Raw genomic sequence first — 24,558 nt, 5'->3', positions numbered from 1 at the left:
ATATATAGAGATGTATGTATGCATGGAGTTTGGATAGATGATAGATTGCTGATGGAAAAATGGGTGCATGATGGTTGCAAGAAGGGATGATGGATGGACGGATGAATGGATGGATGGATGGACGGATGGATGGATAGATGGATGTATGGATGGATGCATAGATGGATGCATAGATGGATGCATAGATGGATGCATAGATGGATGGAAGGATGTATGAATGGATGGACAGATGTATGGATTTATCATTGCTGATGGATGGAAGGATGGATGGGTGGATGGATGGATGGGTGGATGATGGATGTAAGTATATATAGAGATGGAAGGATGCATGATAGATGGATATGGATGTAGATAGCGGGTGGATGGATCAATGGGTCCATGTATAAATGGATGGAAGGATGGATGGATGAATGGATGATGGATTGATGCATGTATGATGGATGGATTGATGGATGATTGGATGGATGGATGGAGGGATGGATGGATGGATGCATGGATGATAGATGGATGGATGATGGATGTATAGGTGGAAGTGTACGTATGCATGGAGGATGGATAGATGACGGATTTGTGACGGAAAAATGGGTGCATGATGGTTGCAAGAAGGGATGATGGATGGACGGATGAATGGATGGATGGATATGGATGGATGGATGGATGGATGGAAGAATGGATTGATGGATGAATGATTGATGACGGATGGATGGAAGGATTGATGGATGGATGGATGGATGGATGGATGGATGGATGGATGGATGGATGGATGATGGATGATGATATAGAGATTGAAGGATGCATGATAGATGGATATGGATGTAGATAATGGGTGGATGGATCAATGGGTCCATGTATAAATGGATGGATGGATGGATGGATGGATGGATGGATGGAGGGATGCATGGATGGATAGGAATGAACGATGCTTCAATTGATGGATAGGGATGGATTGATGGATGGGTGATGGATGATGGATGGATGAATGATGTGTGGAAGAATGAATAGGTGAATAGTGATGGATATATGTATGATGGATGAATGAACGGTTGTATCCATGGATCCATAGATAGATGACTTGAAGGATGGAAGATGGGTGATGGGTGATGGATGGATTGATGAATGGATGGATGGATGGATGGATGATGGATGGATGGATGGATGGATGGATGATGGATGGATGGATGGATGGAAGAGGACGGATGAATGGATGATGGATGGAATGATGTATGGAGAAGGAGGGATGCATGACAGATATGGATATGGATGTAGATGGTGGATGGATGGATGGATGGGTGGATCCACGTATAAAAGGATGGAAAGATGGAATGAGGGATTCATGGATGGATTGGTAAGGATGATGGATCAATTAACAGATAGGGATGGATGGATGGATGGATGGATGGATGGATGGATGGATGGATGCATATATGGATGAATGGATGGACGGATGGATGCACATATGGATGGATGGATGGATGGATGGATGGATGGATGGATGGATGATGGATGGATGGATGATGGATGGTTGATGGATGGTTGGATGGATTATAGATGTATAGATGGAGATGTATGTATGCATGGAGGATGAATTGATGAAGGATTGCTGACAGAAAAATAGGTGCATGATGGTTTCAAGAAGGGATGATGGATGGATGGATGGATGGATGGATGGATGGATGGATGGATGGATGGAAGAAAGGATGGATGGATGGATGGATGGATGTGGATGGATGGATATGGATGAATGATGGATGGATGAATGAATAGATGGATGGGGATTCATTCATGGATGGATGGATGGATGGATGATGGATGCATCAGTGTATCCATGGATGGGTGCATCAGGATGGATGGATGGATGGATGGATTTATTGATGTATGATAGGTGGATGGATGAGCGATGATGGATGATGGATTATGTATGAATGGGTGATGGATGGACAGATGGATGGATGGACTGATGGATAGATAGGGATGTATGAGGGATGGATGGATCGGGATGGATACATGGATAGACGGATGGGTGGAATGATGGAGGGATGGATAGATGGATGGAAGGATGCATGGTTACATGGATGTTGTAATAGGGATGGACTACAGGATTAATGGATGATTGATGGATTGATGCCTGGATGGATGGCTGGATGGATGGATGGAAGGATTGATGGATGGATGGATGGATGGATGGATGGATGGAAGAATGGATCGATGGATGAATGATTGATGATGGATGGATGGATGGATGGATGGATGGAAGGATTGATGGATGGATGGATGATGGATGGAAGGATATATAGAGATGGAAGGATGCATGATAGATGGATATGGATGTAGATAGTGGGTGGATGGATCAGTGGGTCCATGTATAAATGGATGGATGGATGGCGGGATGGATGGATGGAGGGATGCATGGATGGATAGGAATGAACGATGCTTCAATTGATGGATAGGGATGGATTGATGGATGGGTGATGGATGATGGATGGATGAATGATGTGTGGAAGAATGAATAGGTGAATATTGATGGATATATGTATGATGGATGGATGAACGGGTGGATCCATGGATCCATAGATAGATGACTTGAAGGATGGATGATGGATGATGGGTGATGGGTGATGGATGGATGGATGGATTGATGAATGGGTGGTTCAAGGGATCAATGGATCAATAGATGGATGAGATAAAGCAATTTATGGATGGATGAATGGATGGATGAATGGGTGGATGGATGGATGAATGGATGGATGGAAGACGGATGGATGAATGGATGATGGATGGAATGATGTATGGAGAAGGAGGGATGCATGACAGATATGGATATGGATGTAGATGGTGGATGGATGGATGGATGGATGGATGGATGCATATATGGATGAATGGATGGACGGATGGATGCACATATGGATGGATGGATGGATGGATGGATGGATGGATGATGGATGGATGGATGATGGATGGTTGATGGATGGTTGGATGGATTATAGATGTATAGATGGAGATGTATGTATGCATGGAGGATGGATTGATGAAGGATTGCTGACAGAAAAATAGGTGCATGATGGTTGCAAGAAGGGATGATGGATGGATGGATGGATGGATGGATGGATGGATGGATGCAGGGATGGATGGATGGATGGATGGATGGTGCATGGATGGATGGATGGATATGGATGGAAAGATGCATCAATGTTTCTATGGATGTATGGATGGATGGGGATGGATGCATGGATGTATCAATGGATGTTTGGGTGGAGGGATATTGAAGGATCCATAGGGACAAAAAGATGGATGATTGATGGATGGATGGATGGATGGATGGATGGATGGATGGATGGGTGGATGGGTGGATGGATGGATGGATGGATGGATGGATGGATGGATGGATGGGTGGATGGGTGGATGGATGGATGGATGGGTGGATGGGTGGATGGATGGATGGATGGATGGATGGATGGATGGATGGATGGATGGGTGGATGGGTGGATGGGTGGATGGATGGATGGATGGATGGGTGGATGGGTGGATGGATGGATGGATGGATGGATGGATGGATGGATGGGTGGATGGGTGGATGGATGGATGGATGGGTGGATGGGTGGATGGATGGATGGATGGATGGATGGATGGATGGATGGATGGATGGATGGATGGGTGGATGGGTGGATGGATGGATGGATGGATGGATGGATGGATGGATGAATGGATGGATGGAGGCATGGATGGATGGATGACGGAAGGATGGATACATGGGGTATGTAATGAAGGATGGTAGATATATGGATGGATGGATGGATGGATGGATGGATGGATGGATGGGTGGATGGGTGGATGGATGGATGGATGGATGGGTGGATGGGTGGATGGATGGATGGATGGATGGATGGATGGATGGATGGATGGATGGAATGATGCTGGATGCTGGATGGATGGATGGATATGAATGGATGGATTTATGAGGAAGGAATGGTATGGATGAAAGGATGAATGGTGGATTGATGGGTGGATGGATGATGGATCAATGGATGGATGGAGGGATCAATGGATGGATGAATTCATGCATCGATGGATGGATGGATGGATGGATGGATGGATGGATGAATGGGTGGATGGATGAATGGATTAGGAATGTATGGATGATGGATGGATGAATGGATGTATTGGTATGGATGAATGGATAGGTGGATGGATGCTTAGATTGATGCATGGATGCATGGATACATGGATTCATGTATACATTTATGGATGGATGGACGGAGCACCAAAAATAGGAGTCCAGACTTTGAAAGAAATTACATTCCAGAATGCTGGGAGTTTTCACATCTTCTTTCCTCATTATTGAAGAAACCCTAGTTAAACTCCATGCTCCCTTCGCTTTTCCTGTCACACGAATCAGGAGGATCTCCTGTGCATTTCAGGGTGACAACTCTCTCTGTCTGCTTGTGACACCCCAGCACCATGATGGGCACTGAGGTGTGATGATTGAGGACTGCAGCACTGCAGCAGCCTAGGCATATCATCAGCCACCTTTGTAACGTTAGCTGAGAGCTGGGAGAATGGAATCTGCTCAACAGGTGTGCTGGGAGCCTGGCACAGGGACTTGGGCTGGGGCCAGTGCCACTGAGTGTCTGCTGTGTTGCTTTGCCAGCTGGCTAGAGTTACAGCTGGGTGGACGGAATGCCTCTTCATCTGCAGCAGCTTCTTGTTTGCTAGAAAATTCTCCCAACATTCCTGAGTCATCAGGAGCCACAGTCCTCTTTTCCTCTCCCTTTTCTTTTTTTCCACCAGGAACCCATGCAGTTAGTTGCCCTCGTCCAGGGTTCTTCCTCTACAGTCCCAGTCTGAACTAGAGAACACAGGGAGCAACAGCCCTGAGATTTGGCTAGCTCAGGGCAACCATCAAAATCTTTCAGATATGACCTTGACTAGTCACAGATCAGGGCAGATCAGCATCTGGTTGTTGGTGAGATAACCTCAGACTAGGGATTTATGCAGCAGCCTCATCTATCCTGCACAGTTACTCTCAGGACTGCCAGAACTACCTTATCCCAGCAAGGAAATTACTCCAATTTCTAGATTGTCATTTCAGAGCTGCCAAATCAACCTTCTCACCACACAACTAACAGATAACGACTGGAACGGATCTAAACACATTAGGCTTGATGGGTTGGGACAGCTTTAGATAGCAAGCTGAGTAAGAGCTTTCCGAGCCAAGGCAGTATCCTCTGCATCCTCATGACTTCAGCCACATGTCAGCCAGCCCTCACATGTGAACATGCCTGACTGTCAGCCAGAAAGCTTCCTGACAACCCCTTGACTCCCTTCACTGGAAGTTTTGGAAGCACAGGGCCACGTGACAAAAGAACAGGAGAAGCTTTCTTTGATCAGTTTTCAAATATGCCATTAACTTTTTTTTTTTTTTTTTTAAGAAAAAATTGACTCTGTATGCCTGAGATCAACAGGAGTTTTGCTTCTTGTCTTAATGGGATTTTTGGAAGAACACTTAGCAATTCCTGTGCCTCTGTTCACCAACTACTTCAGCAGGAATGATTTTACAATGTGCTGGCACTACATGGGGCAAATAAAGAAAAAAGCTAGAAAACCTTGGGCTTGTTATACAAATGGTCCAGTTGCCTCCGAAAGAAGTCCTGAAATGGGAAACTTCAGGTCCCCCAGACTGCACCACTCTAGCCAAGTGTGGCTGGTCACAGTGTGATGTATTCAGTTCACTGAAAATATTTGCAAGACCAAAGCAATTATCACTTCAACTCTCTGAGCTTTTACTCATATTCTTACTACTTGATTGTCCTCACAGAATAATGAAGTGTAGCAGAATCCATCTAAGGGCTGTTCAGATCAAAAGTCAGATCAAAAAGAGCTTAAAACAAAAACTAACACAGTCAAAACTGTGGATTGTACAGGTGAGTGTTCCTAAATGAGACTCATTCCTTAATTTTTCCAAACAGTAAGCATGCAATCAGGTCAGGGAGAATTGCTAACCTGAAACAATAATTATGATTTGCCTTTTGTGATTTAGCAATTAATTAGCATATGACTAGTGAACATTAGGCTTATACAAGATTGCAAATCTGTAGTCCCAACCCCAGCTGGAGGCTCTGTTAGACTATACTGCTAACATAAGTCTTAATAAATGGATTGGTAATCTCTGTTATGGGTTTCCTTCCTGTTCAGAGGGTAAGAAACATCCCATTCCTCTAGGTCTGAACCAGGATTAATTGATTGGTCTCATATGAACCTGAAAGCCATTAAGAGCATGAAGAATGAAAAGCAATTCAAACTGCTTTATTACCATTTTCTAGTAAAGCACCAGTTTAGACTCTGGACCTACTGTGAAGCAGCAGGTTTCCAGATATTGACTGTGCTGGCATGTGCTTCTGGAAAAGAGGAAACGGCTGATTCCTAAAAGCAGAAACATCTGCTCAAGTCATGAACACACTTTCTGTCTGAGACCAAACAGCAGGACTGATAAAGAAGTCCCTGTGCTGCCAGACACATAGGCCAGAATCACAGCAAAACAGTGGTGAACTGTGAACCACGCTGATCCTCCTTCATCCTTAACCTAAAATATTTGTTTTATGGGGCTCACCATAGCCCTTACCCTGTTGGCTTTCACAACTAAGGCACAGTGAGTCTTTTTTGTCCCAAGTTAGGGTGGAGGAGCAGAGTTGTTTGTGCAGGAGAGTCATCAAGGAGTCCAGAGAAGCCAAATGTGCCAGTCTGGGCACTGCACTAGGAGAATCCATATTTTTTGATTATGGTTGTCCTCATACACCAATTTCTTGGGCTGTTTGATGCATTTCTTGGCTTATTTAAGTCAGTCCATCTACCAGAGTGTTCCTAACAGGATAATGAACAAGTATAGAAGAATGAATACAGTCCTGATGTTAGGACCCCATCTAACATACTTCTTTGTCTGCCCTGAGTTCCGTTTATTTGACAGAACTCCAAAAATAAATAAGGGGCGTTGACCATTCCAATGCTTTTCTTGAAGCAGCAGAGCTGCAAAATCCAAGCATAAATATCAAGACACTTTTGATATTTTAGTATTGCTGGCAAATGAATATGACTGAGGAACCTGATTACCATTGGGATATTGGTCTGGTGTTTTCAGAAGAAAAAATCTCTCCCCCTTTTATCTTGAATTAGAAGGGTGGACTTTTTCATTTGCATCAGGAGAGCAACATTCTTAAAATCAAAAGAATGACATCAAAGGGACCAGAGAGTAAAATTCAACTTTGTATCAATGAGCAGCTTATGTAGACCTATATTCTGCAAAATAAGCAGAGCATGAGTTGAATTTCTCCCACTGAAGTCATCAGATATTGACCACCAGCATTTCCTAAAGTCCTTGTGGAATGAGGGCCACAGGATACAGCCCAGAGAGAAGGAGAGTGCACAGCCAACCTGTGGGCCACGTTTTCCAGCTCCTACTACACCTTCCTTACAGCTTGCTTACCCCTGTTGCCTGCTTCACAGCATTGTGAGGACATTTCCGGCTTCAGAACTGATGCTGCAGCCTTTGATCCTGCCTGAATCCCACAAATGAGAACCTACAGCAAGGGGCTTTTTCTTCTTCTTGCTCCCAGCCCTCACGAAACCACATCTCCACCCCACTTCAGCAATTCACTCTAGCATGTGCTTAACATTAAAGCCATTCAGGACTTAAGTCTGTGATTAAAATTAGGCATACATTTAAATGCTGTGGAACTGGGACCTCAATGAAGATGGCTGTTGGATCAACCTGCTATGACCTCTGCTGAGGTGATTGTATCTCAGCCTTTTGCACCATTCTATTTTCCCCCAAAATTCATAGTTTACTCACTGTGTCTTATAACAGATATTTAAATGGTCCTGGGTTTTGGTTTTTGTTCTTTTTTTTTTTTCTCTATAACACTGTGCAAATGACATTGATTTTTCTAGCCCTGCAAATATTTGAGATGACATGAAAGATGTCCCACACCTCCCAGCTTCCTCCCAACCCATTCTGTACACCAAGGAGGCATGTGAAAGATAAAGAAACTTTTAAAGTTCTAGGAAGGAAATAAAATCAGATTCTGTAAAACTTTGAAATTTCTGCAATCCAAGTTTAAGAGAAAACAGGTGGGTGTTGTCTTTGAGTGTGTAGCAGAACAAAGAAGAATGTCTAATCACCCACACCACAGAGATTCCTGACTTGTCCTCTTTTGACCATTGAAAAATGTGGTGGCATAAATAGGTAGATTTCCTTCACTTTCTCTTCTGAAGGAACCTTGCTTCCTTGCTGGGAGCTCAGAGAGGAACTCTGAATACGCCTGACTGATTGAGAAGCAGGAGGAGATCTTTAATTTTTGTTTTGCAGATGCATATCTGTGGATTATGCTAGTCTACTATCCCAAAGGAAAAAAAAAGAAAAGAAAACAAAAGCAAAAACAAACAGGCCATGGGATCATCTGCATCACTGCTGTAAACAGATTAGCCCCATGTCATGTGAAAACTCCTTATCACACAGCTGGGATTTAACCTCTGAGGACTCACCCTTTGCTGCGTGGCCCTGCATGTCCATTTCACCCTGAAGTTCCAAAGGCAAAATATTTCAACAGAACTTTTTCCAATTTACCTATCGCCCATATTATGAACAGAGACAGCTGATCTTCCTTCTGATTTTTAATCCTTCCCCTTTCTGTCCAGAAGGACTGCTTAACCTAAAACCTTAATCCTTAAGCTTGGAAAGTCTGCAGTCACTTGCCTTCATAACCATGTTAGCTTTATCACTGCATCATCAGAAGTACTATTTTTTTTAATTTTTTTTTTAACAGAAAAGTCGATGTGCTAAGCCTCTCCTCCAGCACTGCAGTCTTCTGATATTTCACCCTCAGATATAGCTGTTGTCCTCACCCAGCCTCATAGCTGGGGCACTTGTTAAATTTAGGTTTATTTTATCATCCCCACCAAGCCAGGAAATCTTGACTAATGGAGAACCAAAGGGTTAGTAAAAATTTCATATCTTAACCTGGCAGGGGAGAAAAAGAGTTGTTTACCTTGAGCAGACAATTAAAAGCAGGGGTGGAAGGCTAGAATTGTGAGGTCAAAGAAAGCTCTGCTATCCACACCAACAGGCCAGAATTTTACCTGGGAGGTTTTATTTGGTTCCTGGGTGCACTTAGCTCTGGCTCTGCTCTCTTTGGGCAGAGGCTTTACAGCAGTTTCAGCCCTTTTTTTTCCAGGGAGAAACCACTCGTATAATTGAGTGTATGATGTTTCCTTTTCCTTTCCCTGAGAGTGGCTAATAACCTCACCCTTTATTAGAGATGGGAAAAGGCACATAAGAAAGAGATGCTGAAAACCTAAATTCATTATTTCTGCCACTCATGGAGGACTTTTTCTTCATTAAGAGAGTTATCTTGAGGGCATAAGGGAGCTTTAAATCCTTTTTCTCTGGTTCAGACTTCTGTTCTCATACACTTTTACCACTCCATCCAAGCATTTCTCCACTTACAGCCTTGGCACTTCATTTTTTTTTGGTTTTTCTACTACATGTCTCACCCAGCTACCTCTTCTCTTTTAAAGACATACAGAACTTCTCCATGACACGAGATGTCTCTGTTAATACAAGATATTCAAAATACATGCTTCACATTTTCATGTCCCACTATCAAATTGGGTAATATGAGCCAATATATAGTCTTATTTAGCTCTCTGGTATTCATGAATGAAAAGCTGAAATCTGGGGTTTTTTTTGTTTGGTTGGTTTTTTTTCCTGAATATTTACATTTCAAGACTTAAATGTGTTTATAGTATAACTACTCTTAATTTTTTTAAAGTTTTAACTCATGGAAAAATGATTAGAGACAATATATTCCACTTTTTTCCCTTTCTTTTGGAAAAGCCTAACTTTTGATGAAAAATTGAGAAAATTTGTAATACAGCAAACAATGATCAACAAGTTTAGACTTCAGTGGTCATTTCATGTGAACAACTTAATCTTACAGAATTTCCATTTTTTTTATTTAAAAGTCATGAATTGAAAACGGCAGTCTAGTAGTTAATATCTAATGCCATAAATTCATCAAAAACTGAAGAAGGACATATAAAATGTCCATTACATGACTTCTGTGAGAAAAGCAAAGCAGTTAAGCCTTCAGTCCTTAACATCCAGATTTCTGTGCCTAATCTATAGAGAAGACATGCAAATACAGCCTTCATTACATGGAATTTTCTGGAATAACAAATTATTGTAGATTTCTGGCATGTGTGCCTGCACACATCTGGAATCCTGCAGAGGAAAGTCAACCCAGGCCCACTGAAACCACTGTCACCACACCGTTACCTACTGGGCAAGGATTTGGGGGGCAAAAATGGAGATCTGTGCTCCCCACAGCACTGCCAATGTGCCCACAGCCAGCACAGGTGGCTTGTGTTTCCATCAAATTCCTCCTCTGAAAGGCTTGTTGGCTGATTGGTGAGATTAACATAAAATAACATAAAATAACATTTAAAAAAATAAATAAAATAAAATAAAATAAAATAAAATAAAATAAAATAAAATAAAATAAAATAAAATAATGGTTAAATAGATTCATGATTAAATAGAAAGCAAGGCATCAGAGAGCCTGTGTAGCTTCTGTGGAAAACTGAGGCCTACTCTGGCTTACCTTAATACAGACATCATTTTCTGCATGTCTGTTGTGCTCCTAATGCAGAAAGTGATGCTGTAGAGATATTGTAGTGCCAAGACTCTGGAATTTAATCCATTCCCTTCTTCTTCACTAATATTACTTATTTAATAGCATCAGTCAAAATCAAGGCTCCATCCTACTCAGCTATTCACCAGCATTGTCAAGCAGAAGAAAAAGAAAATATGCAATTACCTAAGGTATGCAGAATTTGTCATGTTAGGTGAGCTTGATCCCATCTCTGACAATGACCAACAGCAGATGCTTGAGGAAGGAATACGAGGTCAGAACAACCACAGAGAGATCTTTTCCTGGTACACCCCTCCACATTCTGAAAAAGAAAATAAGGTAAGCCTCTGAATACAAAACTGAATATATTACTGCATGCTGTGAGAATTTGGTTGTGTAATTACCTCTGTGCTTAGTGTCATGCATGTCCAGATGGGGCTTCTAATCCAATCTCATACTTTGAACAGCAGCTGGCTCATAGGGCCAGTAACTCCATCAAAAACCACCTGACATGCTGCACCCCAGAACAGGAGAGAACAGAGTTTTGAAACTGCAGTCTTTGAAAGTGGTGCGTGTGTCAGAGAGCAGCACCTTGTCAAGCCATCCACTTCTACTTCAACGCAGCTCAGATTTTCAGCTCTGGCCAGGTTTGGACACCATCACCTCCACAAGCCCTCCTCCAAAATAGGTTTAATTGGGAATGAAATAAAGTACACACCTAAAGAATAGGAGCAAAATCCATCAGGCTGCTCCCTGTGCAGTGGGAGCTCTAAACTCCGAGGAATCTGAGGGCCCCTGGGGGAGTTAGCACCGTGAGGATGACAGTCACACTGCTACTAATACTCAACCCTGCAAACTATTTGGCCAAAATAGAACAGGCAATCCCTTCATTTCGGTAGAACAATCCTCACTATATTGAGCTTGGATTGAGGAGCCCGAAGCTTGCCAAAACTTTGACTTTATCAAATGTTCTACAGTAGCTCAGCCAAAATCAACTCACTTTGACTGGTTGAAGAAGCTTTCTGTTCTTTTCTACTTGGGGTCCATATTTATGTGCATCACTTGTGTTCTCTGAGCATTTTCCCTGGGGCTGAGCAAGCCACCTGAGGTCTGGGGTGTTTCTGTGGCTTTCTTACCCTTTTTCAACAGGTTGTTTGGGCTCGCAGGTATCCTGCTCACAGTTCTATGTGTTCCCATGCATGCAGCCTTCACATACACTTATGCTCATGGCTGTGTGTTTGCATGAGCCAGGACAGTTTCAAAGAAGCCCAGTTTCCTTTCTAAACACTGGTGCAGTTTGCAATTGTCCTTATAAGGTCATTTCTTAGCCCTGACAAGTTGCTCCACTCTGTTCAGCAAGTGCTGCCTGTGCAGGGTGGGGATCCACTGTGCTCTGCAGGCATGAAGGGCACTTGTTACCTTGGAAAACAAAAGGAAAGCTGATTGAGGCCCCATGCGGTATTGTTCCCCTGCTTAAAAAATCCTTTCTGAACTGAAGGATTGATGGATTCTTGTATAAAAGAGCAAAGTGCAAGTACACCTAGAAGGAAACACTTTTTTTTTTTTTCTCAATTTGTTTAGATGTGTGGCAGGAAGGGGCTAATCCTTTGAAAAGGGCCATCTGAAGATGCCAAAAAAAAAAATATAAAATAAAGGGCTAACAAATGAGTTCAACTGTCAGCCCATAGCTCTGCTGTTTTGTGTGCTACAGCATGGCCTTGCTAGGTGAGACCTGAAGCAGGATTTTGAAGGAAGAGGAAGGGGAAGCATCCTTCCCCTGCCTGTAAAATTAAGGCCACGTTGAAAATCAAGGATGCACAGGTGCTCCTCCCTCTCCACTCTGCTCCTGTGCTTGAAAACAAAATAATGCTTGGGCAGAGGAAGAGGTGGCAGAGGTTGCTGGCAAGGATGAGGATGGTGGGACTGCATCCAGAGGGAAGCACCACTCGGAGCAAGGAAGATGAGATGCCCTCAAGGGTTGAGTCAAGCCCTGTTGTGGTTGATGGGAAGGTTTCCATTAATTTGAGTGGAACACATTAATGAGTTGTTGCACACACTGTTTATATGTTAGTGAGTGTGCAGTTCCCCAGTTACAGGGATGAATCAGAAAGGTGCAAGCTCATCATGCATATGAAGTCTTTTTTAGATACTGATCACACTACAGGAAGTCTTTGATCTTCAAGGAAAACCTCACTTTGCCTTCAGCAACAAGGAATACACAAACAATGAGGCAGAAATGTCCTCCTCAAGCAATACTTGCTGTTGTTACACCGCCTTCACCTCTGCAACAAAACAAGAGCGAGAAAGTGACAGGGATGAAAAACCCTGAGTGGAAACAGGACGAGGCTGCAGCTCAGGACACTTTGCAGTTTATGAAACGTGGCTTCCAGACTGATCAAACCCGACTAGCACTCATTTCCTTACAAATTGTTTCCTATATTTGGCGATTCAATTTCCAGCACGCCTCCTGCACCCCTGCCCCACTGATTGCTGAAGGACAGGACCTGAGTGCGAGGGACTCTGCAGGTGTCAGAGGAATTTGTGCAGAAATTCGTGCATTTGGCCAGAAATTGGTGCATTTGTGCAGAAATATCAGTGCAGCTGCATCAACAGCGTGGTTTGTGCCCCTCTCTGCCACAGGGGGTGAGGCGCTTGTGTGCTGGAATATGGGAACAGGGAGTTTTGAACTTTCTGTGCTGTCAGGCACTGACCCCCCAAAAGAGCACTGCTTTTGACCTGAGGCCTTGGAAAAGACTTCCAAAATTGAATGGTAGAACTAGAATATGTCTATAGTCGCACCACTATATTACTTCTTTTTTTTTTTTTTGTCAGGATTAGGATTAAAATTACAGGAGACAGAATTTCGTGTTTGGACTCAGTAGTTTATTAATCCTTATTTACAGTACAATGCTATAGCACATCTAGTTAAGACGCTGAAAATTAAGAAATGGCGATGTATTTTGCTTGTTACAAGGTCTTTTAAGGCTTAATTGTTTAATTAAAAACTAGCACTTAAATTATTTTTACTTTTGACTTAATGATTAAACACCCTTGGCCCGCAGTGCAGCATTTTCTATCTAATCATAAAGGCACTACTTCAAGAAGAAGAGAGACAAGAAGAAAGAAAACCTTTGCCCTAAAACTTCCATCTTGTCCTTTACTTATTACTATATTCTTCTATAACTTCTAAAGTGTGTTAATCAAAATGTTGTGAAAGTACTAAATTCCTGTTTTAAAAGTCTTCAAATTACTTCTACTATATTCACAAAAAAAAGAGAAAAAAACATGAAATATTGATGTATTTCAGTACAATTATTCTTTCATTCAAACCTCCGTTAGAGAAGACTATTTTTTAAACCTCTCCAGATATCAATAAGTTATTAGGATACCATTTATATATTGCTAATTAATTATTTTAAAAATTGGATTAATTGGGATTCGTTTAGCAATTACTGGTAGAAAAATGCATGGAAGCAAAAAAAAATAATTAAAATTACTTTTGAGATATCAATTTTCTGTATATACAGTTTTACCAAAATGCTACTGTTATGTCTTTAGTAATTTTTAATCAGCAAATGAGTCATTAAATTAATATACAGTGAAATAGCCATAAGAGTAATTTTTACCTCCCCTTCTGAATAGAAAAAACAAAAAGAAAATTCAAAATATCCAACCCCTCTTGAATTTAAAAGTTAGTTTTACTGACAACTTTACTTAGTGACCATTAGAAATAACACACTGATTAATGAAAAGAAACCTGAAGGAAGAAGTGCCTGGATTAATTGGTGGCCTTTTGTGGTGTGTTTTTTAATACTTTAGAATAGGTTTAATTGTGTTCCATTGCATGGCTGAAGTGACCTAATACACCCATGTTTCTCAGGAAGATCAATTGAAAGCTATTGCATCTTATTCTCTTATGTTCCAGAGAAAAGGAGAGAATAGGGAATGATTTATACTCCCAAGAGCTCAGGGAAAAGAGTCACCAGTGGCAAGGAATGGGATTAATTTGATTTTTGTCCTCACTGGCAAGAGCATTTCTTAATAAAGCAAAGAACATGATCAACAGCATTCACATTTCAAAATCTGAGTGCTTTTTTTACCTTTTTTGAGACAGGAAAAAGTTGGATGGCTCCTCTAGACACACTTTTCCTCATCTGCACAGCATTTGGTCCCAACACTTCGTTCCAGGTCACATCTTTGGTCTCCAAGGTCCTTCCAGCCCTGATTTCACCCTCGAGTGCCCAGGGGAGATAAATGAGCTGAGAAGGATGGAAGACCAGGATGGAAGTCGTGGCTGGAAGCAGGGAGACATCCCATCCTTGACTCCCAGTAGAGATAAAAGTGTCCCTCTGGAGTCCTGCTGGAGAGCAGATCCCTGTGAAGGATGGGAATGCTGCTCCTCAGCAGGTCCCCAAGGGATGGGACAAATGAGAGAGGACAGACCTGGCTGACAGGCACCATCACCAGTGGAGATTTCAGGGGATTTTAGGTAAGAAGAAGGTTCTGACAAAATTAGGCAGAAGTGAAGTTGAAATTGTGAGGAAAACACAATGTGATCTTGATGTGGTGACTGATTTTTTTTCCTCTGCCAGAAAAGGGATGAGCAGGAGTTACTGCACTTCCTACCTGAGAGCATTCAAGCAGTGGGATTCTTTTGTACTGTTGAATTTTACACAGCAAGAAGAAGAATTGCTGCTATACAGTGAAACTTTTGTGTCTGTTGCAATCTTCTTTTTATAGTGCATGCCCACAATGCTGAAAACTGCACATAAACTTGCTCTTGCTGGCTTGGAATCTAATAAAAAAAGATTAGAAATAGTGTGTGAGACTTATTAAAACTGAAAACTACAAAATGCAAAAAAACTGTTCTCCCCGTGGTGCGTACTTGCATTTAGGTGTCTTCATAAGATACATCTATCTGCATTATTGCAAATTTCTTAGGTGTTTTGGTATTTTTTGGTTGGCTTTTTTTTCATATAATTTAATAATGTGTAAAATAACTTGAAGTAAGAATAATGGGATGTAGAAAACCATGAAATAAGGACTGCAGAAAAGAAATGTCATATTTGCCTGCTATTTTCACAGAGGTAAAATGATGAAAAAAATCTGTGTCCGGTGGTTAAACTATGAAAACGATTGAACAGGAATGATGGAATTTCTTGGTTTTGTAAGGCAACATTAGAGACAGCAGAGAGTATTTGGTGCCTTTGTGTCACAGGACTCTCTAGGAGCAGGTACCTCTGTATCCATGTGTGAAAATTAACAATGAGGAAAAATAACAGACCTCCAAACCTGCATTCTGGCCTCAAAATGTCCACTCCTCAAGTCGGTAATGTTTGAACAAGGTTAGAGATCCACGGGCAGAAGAACCGAGGAGGATTTTGAGCTTGGCACAGTAGGAGCATCCTGGTGGCAGGATGTATGTGGCTTGGCTGAAACTCCTTGGCTTGTGGGCAAAAGATCTGGAATCAGATGGGTTCCAACACTGAAATGGCAGGAAGCCTTGAACAAAATGAAAAGGTTTGGCAGACTTCATGATCTAGGAGTGAAATGAGGCTCCAAAACATGTTCCAAGGCTTCTGCAACTGGGGTTGTGGGTCAGGCAAGAAGATTAGTCTTAACGGCTTGTCTACACAAGAAATGGACTGGTTATATTGAAATAATGATACTGCAAAAGCTTGGCTGGTCCATTTCCTGAGGCAGATGAGACCTTAGCAAGGCAAAGAAATCCTTATGAGAGGGGGATAGCACAGAGTTGGCTGGGCTTACCCATCGGGCTCAATAAACTGTGGCTATCTCAGAGCTTGGTCCGGAGATGGCTTCCAGTCCAGCTTGCTGGGGAAGACCAAGGTAAAACAGTTTATGGCAGGTGAGCAGGTTAGCTGGGAAACTAGGATCTTCCTGGTGGTGAGCACTGAGACAGGAGCTGCACACTGCCTGGGAATGCCAAGTTTCCACCTCCTGTGAGTCACACCTCCTCTGCTTGTGTCTTTCAATCCCCACTTAACTGAACGACTTAATAGGACATGTTCGAAAAAAACTCCTGGAGCACTAAACTGCTGTGAATTAACATTTGATCAGTGCAATCAGGTAGTGCTTGGTGGAAGAAAACTGGTTAACACCAGCCCTCCAACCCCAGGAGTACAACATCAAGAGTGAATAAAGACATTTTGAGCTCCTCACCAGCAAGCCACGCCTGAGTTGGTGTGCCAAAGTGTTCCTGTTGCCGTGAAATTACATGGCAGCTTGATTTTACACTGAAGACATTGAAACCCGTGAGTAACTGGCTATGAAGGCAATTAATCACTCAGTACATTAATCCCAGGAACAATTAAGTAGGTAGGCAAACCAATTAATTTATTGCAGTCCCTATGTTTTTTTCTAGTATGCCATGGGTTCTTGCACTGGAAATTCCCATTTGCAGCTTGAAAAGTTGTCAAGAGGGAAAATAGATATCACTGTAGCTCTGGACTTTCTCACCTGGAAGGCACAAGAAATACTTTGAAATTAGGGAATAAAAACTTCAGAGGGCTTCTATGAAATGATCAAAAGGGAAACAGTTAAACACGTGAGCCCGGCTCTAAAGCTGATGTTTAAGTTAGAAGAATGTGAAGAATGACAATTTAAGAACATACTGAGATGAATGAGAAGGTCCAAACCTCTCGGAGCTATTGCTCCAGGCTCTCTGCAGACTTAGAAGTACCTGCATCAGCTGTGTTTGAGGCACATTTATCAGAATTTAATTTGCAGTCACAATGACTAGAAACACGTTATACAACATGCACACTTAGACCTTGGAGAACAACCGGGCACCAGGGAGAAGCTTCCACAGGCAGCAGCACCTGCAGCAAAAAACCCACAGAGAACAGAACAGGCAAGCAGCAACAAGTATGATAATCCAGTCTAGAGACAGGGAGCAATTTTCAGTGCAAATTCAACTGAACTGGAGCTAACTGGCTGCAGAATAAACCTGACTATATCCCTTGCATATGTAATTCATCTTGCTTTCCTTCTTAAGAGCTACAAACCTGCTATTGCCCTCACCTTTCCTATCCAGAACATGAACCCTTACTGTTTCTCCATGAAGTTACTAATTTGTTTGTGACTGTTCTGAAAAAGTTTGCCTTGGTTACCTTAGCCATAATCAGTTCTGGTGCCTTTCCTAATACTCACGATGTCCCTTTCAATCTGTCCCAGATTCCACCACTAAGTATCAACACACGATTCCAGCTACATCTCAGCCTTCTCCTGAATCCCTTCTCTGGTTACTACTTGCAGTCAAGTCAAATTTTAACCTTCTCCTTTCTCTTTTTCCCTTTCCCCTTTCCCCTTTCTCTTCCCCTTCCCCTTCCCCATGTGTGTATAAACTTTTCAGGACCCAGAGCAGAAATCACACTCACAATAATATAACTAACATATCTGCTAAATCTCTGCTCAATTATATCACTTCTCATTACATTCCATGTCAAGTTTTGATGCTCGGCATGTTTTACTATTAGAATAATAAGTACCAGCTTGATTGCAGCTATATCTTTTGAAAGACTACACCGAAAAGAGTACCACCCACTTGCAGTTGTCAAATTTTCAGATAAATTAGTTCATTACTGAGGAAATGATGGCTTTTTTTTTCTGCCATCTTCTTTTGAAATTAATTCAAATATTAATGTATTGATTGGACAGGTGGCATTTACATAGAGACTGATATGTATAAATAATTGTTACCTTTCTGAAGACAGAATGGGATGCTGAAATATTTTTGCAATTATAGGTGAGGATTTTTTCCAAGTATGCTGGTACTATTTATGGACTTTCTTTCGTATTCTTTTCTGCATCTTTCTTTTGTCTTACCTTCTCCCTATTAGTGGGATCCGCCCAGTCACCTCAAAAGCCTGTGTTTCCATAAAAGAGCTGAAAAATCTTGATTTTTTTGTGCTGGCAAAAAAGGAAGCAAACTGTACCCAGCTATTTCTACGTGTTAGTGTTAAAAACATTACTATGTGCAGTCACGAGACGAGGTAAGGATGTCCATAATGAAACGAAATACATTTGAATTTTTTCTTTTAATATACAATGTAGCACCAGACTTCTTAAATATAAGGTTACATTTCATGACAACAGGATTGGCTATCCCTGACTAGATCAGTCTGCAATATAATCACTGGAAATAGGAAGTCACATCACAAATGGTGCATCTTCAATTATTCCAGAGACACAACAGCTGTGAAGATAAAAACTGGAAAAAAATGCCTTCTATATAATTGTCACAACATGCGTACAGGTGAAATGTTGCAGAAGAAGGGCTCCTTTGAAATACAGCATATTAAAATGAATTAATGCAGAGAGAAACTCAGCAAAAGTGTGGTTTAAAATAAAGGAGGTCAGTTGGGCATTAGGAGACAATAACTCTGGAGAGATCAGGAAGGGGAGCAGAAAAGAAATGTAGTTCTTAAAAAAGACTAAGACTTTATGAGATATCACTGTATCGTAGATAAAACACCAGTGGAAACACGTAATTTCAATAGATAACACCTACACATAAAAAGAGAAATCTCTAAATTACTGAAAGGAATTGGTAAAGATTATTAACCCAATTAGATGCAAGAATGAGCCAAGCAGAAGGTTTAAATTAGCAGTTTATCCATTGTAGTCAATGAAGCCAGCCAAATTGCATCAGCTGAGGATTTGGCTGATCACTTGGAGATGTGGAATAGGGGAAAAAATTTAAAAGTGCCATAAATACATGGGATTAGAGAAAATTCAATCTTTTAACAGAGGTGAATGGCCAGCAAATGAATGAGGAAGACCTTGATTTTGTGCTGGTCACAGACTTAAAATCCTGAACAAAATCTTCAGAGGGATTTTGCCAAAACCTCTCCAGAGCAGCAGCGGCAGTGACAAGCTCAGAGGGAGGAAAGGTGTGCCCAAAACAAATGACATTATTAGAAGAATAGAGCTTTGGCAGGCACTTCAGCAGTGTTCCACTTTCTGCAGTGTGCATCCCTCTGCTCCCAGGGAAAATGAACTGGAACTGACCCACGGGTACCACTGGGACTTCAGCAAAAGCTGAAGAAGAAACAACTTCATTAGGAAATAAACTATAAGCTGAAGTAGTTCAAAAAGTAGAAGATAAAATACATTGTTTCCTTTTCTATCTTCAAAGGCATGCAAGATGGGAAATCAACTGCGCCTGAAATCCTTCCAGAGGCAATGAAAATACCTACTGGAGTTGCTTCAAAAGAGGAAACTTGGGCTAACTTTGCAATGTATCAATAAAAATGTCATCAAAGTGCATATACCAGACGGATTATTCTGTGGTAGCAGGTGCATCCCTACAAAGCCAGAGATGGCCTTGATCAATTTTATGGTGCATCTAGAAAAATTAGGTATCAGATAAACTGGCTAGGAAGGGGAACTCAAGTCTTTTGGAGGCTGTATTTTATACAGGCTGATTAGGACACACAGAATAAACGTTATTTGGCTGGTATTTGATAGTTTAAATTTTAAAAATACTGAGGTGTTAGAGAGACATATCAAGAAATACAAGGGTTGTATTTAGGTCTTGGGGAAAAAAAAAAGGAAATGCTTTTCTCAAGGATATACAAGCAAAAATAGATTTGTATTGAATTGCATACACCTAGTAAAATACACAAGGAAGGGGGCACACACTGGAAAGTGACCAGTAAATATAGCCAGAAACCATTTGTATTTAACCATAAACTCAAAATCATTTCACAAATCACTCAGTACCTCTCTCTTCTGAAGACAAAATCAAAATGTTTCTCTCCTGAAGTCTTCTTAGCAGTGAGCATAATGCAATATTGGGATACCATATCCTAACCAGTAAACTATTGTCATCGTCCAGAGGTCAGATGATGTAAAATTACTGCAATTTCAATCTCATTGACTCCATCTAAAGCCATGCTGAAAGTAAGTAAAATCCAGCTGTGTCTTTTGAAGGACTGAATTTCATAAAACTTAATTTGCACCTACTGCAAAGAATATTTTGCTTCTGAAGATTTCAAAAGTGAAAAGTGAATTCAATGAAGCTCCATGGTCACCACTTTTTAGTAGAAAGTGAAGTCAGGATGTGCTTTAAGTTGTTTAGAAATCCTTGTTATGGTAATTGCAGATTTTTGCAAAGTCAGTTTGTTGCTTGTATTCTAGTGGTGGATAAAACATCCTTTTGACTAGACTGCATTATATTATTTTATTAAATCAGACTTATCATTGAAGAGTGGATATATGCTGACAAATCACTTAATAAAGATCTAGGGCCATTTGTGGTTCATGTTTTAGTGACTAACGGTTTCGTTTGGTTCCAACCCAGTAAACTTTAACACTGAAGGAATTCTTTCTCGTTAACTCTACTGCAAGTTTCACTGGTCTCCAAACACAAGTTTTTCTGCTGCCTGCACTTTTAGACATGTTCTGAGGGTGGGGAAGTGTGACCTGTGGTACCCACCAGACTCACCTTGCGGTCTACCACAGCTGCCAACACCGCACATCCATTATTCTTGTCTCACGCCTCAATTAAAAGGTTTTGGAGAAGGACTGGTTCTCTTTGCAAAGTGATTTCTTGAGTCCTGGTCCTAGTGGAGAGTTTCTGAGGAACTCTGGGGGCAGATACAAAAACCCATCTGTGAGTTTACTCAAACATTTGACTGCCAAAATTCAGCTTCCTCAAAGGAGGAAAACCTCTATTTCTAATAATTGCCACTTATGCATCTATCAGAGATGGGAGTGACTTCCAACACCCAGCATGGTCCTCACCAGTGTACTTCTCTTAAGCATTCTCAGCAACATAAAAATACATCTTTCTGTGGCTTTTCAACACATATACTGCATTCTAGGGTGTCCTTGCAAAGTGATCTCACCGAGAAGAGCTTGCTCTTGGAGATTCCAGCCTGAGCTCTGCCAGGTTAAAAATAAAGCATTACAAATTTTGTTAGCAGGCTAAGAGTTTTATGTTGTAATAGGAGAATTTTCTGAAGAGTTCTTAAGAGCCTCAATTTGCACTATTTTGCATGTAAAACTTTTTGAATACACTGTCCTCTTCAAGACTACTTGTTTAAAGAAAATTTTCTTGTCTTTCATAGATCAGAGCAAGACTTCAGCACTTCCAGACAACCTGCTTCTCCTCAAAGTCCTTTCACAAAAGGTTAAAAAAATAAGAGAGTTACCAGGGTAAAGGTCAGATCAGCACATTACTAATCTTTTTTAGACAGGAAAGTGAAATTCTCTCCATAGCTGGAAAACATAATATTTTACAGACAGACTGATATTTAGATGTCCAGGGAGATGATACAATACTTACTTGCCTTTTGAATAAGGATTCTGAAGCCTAGATCTGGTAGGATAAAACAGCTGTGAAGAAGAGGAGAATAAATACACATTCATACAAACTTGATGTAGGAAACGGAAGGAATTCTTCCAGATCTGGGAAGGAAAAAGAGAAGCCACTTTCAGTTCTGTGAGTGGACATTAACAGCAGTGCTTCACTGATGATTATGTACAAAGATTGTGCTTTCAGTGTCTTATTTTCCACACTGCTTTCCTGATGTCTCCTGCTTACTAAAGCTGTGTTCACTGTCCATGCTAAATGTACCAGTTTGCTATCCTGAGGAGCTAATTAGACCCCGTGGAGAAACAGGTTTGGCTGGAGGGAGTGGGCTAGGAGGAAAGGAAAGTCAGGATAGCATCATCCTATCTTTCCACACTTTTTCTCACCCCTCTGTCTGTGGTCTTGCTACCCTGGGGCTCACTGTGCAGCCTCCGTGGGCTGTTGTGGCTGCAGGAGCAGGATGCAGGTGACTTATTGCACAACAGCCAACCTCAGATTTAGGGATGAAATTCCTGGGATCAAGCTCAGGCTGGTCAGATTTTTTGGGTGAGGAAAGATGCAGTCAATCCAAGAGACTGGCAAAATTTTGTGTTTGTTTGGTTGTCTTTATTGTTTTTTGGGGTGGGGTTGGTTTGGTATTTTCCCCCCCACCCCTGGCTTTTCTTTCCCCTGGCTACATGGTGGAACATCGACCATCTACTCCAGATCAACGAGCAAAGGCTTGATTTTTTATTTTTTTTAATTTAAAACCAAGTTCATCCCTTTTCCTGTGTCTTCAAACCGACACGGCGGTGGGACACCACCTTTGTTGGGAAGACAGAAAGAAGATGAAATGCCCCTCGAGGTTCCCACCCGCGGGTGGGCAGCGGGGCTGCCGTGGGCTCTGTCCCAGCGCAGGAACCCCGGGCCATCCTGGCTACAACCCGACGTCCCTCGGCGACCCGAATGCCAGCACCCAGAGAGGAGCAAACTATCTTCATCGCCCTTAATGGGACACTTAACCCGCCGGGGTAATTAAAGACCAAGGGGCTGTCAGCACAATTAACCTCTTTATTGCCGGGCGCGGCACCAGGGCGAGCCAGGAGGGTCCCCCCGCTCGCCCACCACCCGCCGAGGGTCCTGTACCCCCCGGGCTCTCCTGTCTCCTCTCGGTAGCCGCAAATGCCGGTTCCTCAGAGGTCCGAGGGCTCGGGGGTCTCCAGAGAGGCTCCCCCCTCCTCTTTTCCCTGCTGTCCGCTTCTCCAGAGCCCGGCGTGTCCACCTCGCCGCGGGCTGTCCCCGGCGGCTCTCGGAGCGCGGTGGGTACGGCAGAAAGCCTGCGGGAGGAAGTTATGGACCACCGGACCCCTGGGGAGGAGCCCCCCGCCCCGTGCCCCCCAGCGCTGCCCCACGGGACCGCGGTTCCTCCGGCAGCCCTGACCTCCTCCCTCCGACACCGCGTCCGGAGCCCCGCGGTCCCCCCGGAGCTCGGGGGGCTCCTCTGGGACCGGCGAGGGAGGGACTCCCCCTCCCCCTCTCCCAAGGACCGGGGGGATAGGGAGGGAAAAACACTTCCAGACTATCTCCATGAAGATGCAGTTTCTTTCTTTCTGGTCAGAAGTAAGGTGTTTTGTGGTTGTGGGTTGGTTCTTTCTTTCTCGCTCTCTTTTAGTTTATTTTTAATTTTTTCTTTTCGGTTTGGTTTTATTTCCCCCCCTTGTGTTTTTGTTTGTTTGTTTGTTTGCTTGGTTTTTAAATTTAAAATATAATGCTGAGAGACAAAGAGGTGAATTATCTGTCTCGGCGTTGATGGTACGTCAAAGCTTGCAAAGCCCAGGCGCTCTGTTCCTGCGATGGGGATGATTTATAGAAAATTGCAGGCAGAACACATGCACATTCTAGCAGCCGTAAAGACAGTCCCTCCCTTTTCCTTAATGTTCTTTTATCAGCTTCTTAGGAGGTGTCCGCTCCGTTTGTCTGCATGAAACCAGTAGTCTTAGTAGGAATCCTCAGTTTTGGTGTTTTTTCCCCTTTTCCTTAAGAAGTATTCTCTAAATCCAACAGTGCTCCTTCTGCCCAGATATTATCCTTCCTCCCATTTCTCACAGCACTTGTTTGGGGTGGGGGGGGTGGGGGGGGAGCGGAAAGAGGGGAGAGGAGGAGGAGGAGGAGGCGGAGGAGGAGGAGGAGGAGGAGGGAGAAGATCTTTCTCCTGTTTAGTCATTAACTTGCACGGCTCAAAGAAAAAGAAGATTTAATGGGAGAGATCCTGCATGTGTGCTTTGTACTCACGGCATTCTTGCGGATGGGAAGATCATAGGGTGCATGGGTTTAATATTTGACCAGTACCTGAGAGACCGATTTTCGTTATTTTATTTTATTGTATTGTATTGCTATGGTTAGTACTCCTCGTTTGGTCTTCAGCTGAGCTGAGAGAGACAATGAAGTTCTAACATGCCTGACTTCTACCAGAGTCAGTAAAAGCTGAACTCAAAAATTTCCAGGAGATCACCTCAGGTTCACCACTCATGTGTAACTTCCTCGGAGCAGGGGAGGATC

The 24,558-nt window shown here is 42.3% G+C and overlaps 1 protein-coding gene and 1 pseudogene across 1 annotated transcript in view; both read right to left on the bottom strand.

Annotated features, from left to right (window-relative positions):
* The window catches only part of LOC148219634 (uncharacterized), a gene marked incomplete at both ends in the record, with an annotated part of 7,711 nt that extends 4,268 nt beyond the window's left edge, over positions 1-3,443 (bottom strand). The window contains 6 exon segments of the mRNA XM_088156439.1: positions 108-206; positions 401-774; positions 851-922; positions 2,061-2,403; positions 2,711-3,168; positions 3,289-3,443. Of these exon segments, the coding sequence (XP_088012565.1) occupies positions 108-206; positions 401-774; positions 851-922; positions 2,061-2,403; positions 2,711-3,168; positions 3,289-3,443 (1,501 nt within the window).
* Positions 3,444-3,474: 31 nt separating this feature from the next.
* On the bottom strand, positions 3,475-4,212 carry LOC148219633 (uncharacterized; annotated as a pseudogene).
* Between the last annotated feature and the right edge of the window lie 20,346 nt (positions 4,213-24,558).

Source organism: Sturnus vulgaris, chromosome Z, assembly GCF_052056855.1.
Source record: "Sturnus vulgaris isolate bStuVul1 chromosome Z, bStuVul1.hap1, whole genome shotgun sequence".
In the NCBI taxonomy this organism is placed as follows: Eukaryota; Metazoa; Chordata; class Aves; order Passeriformes; family Sturnidae; genus Sturnus; species Sturnus vulgaris.
Note: the sequence above shows the minus strand (reverse complement) of the source record. Positions and strands in the feature narration are given on the sequence as shown.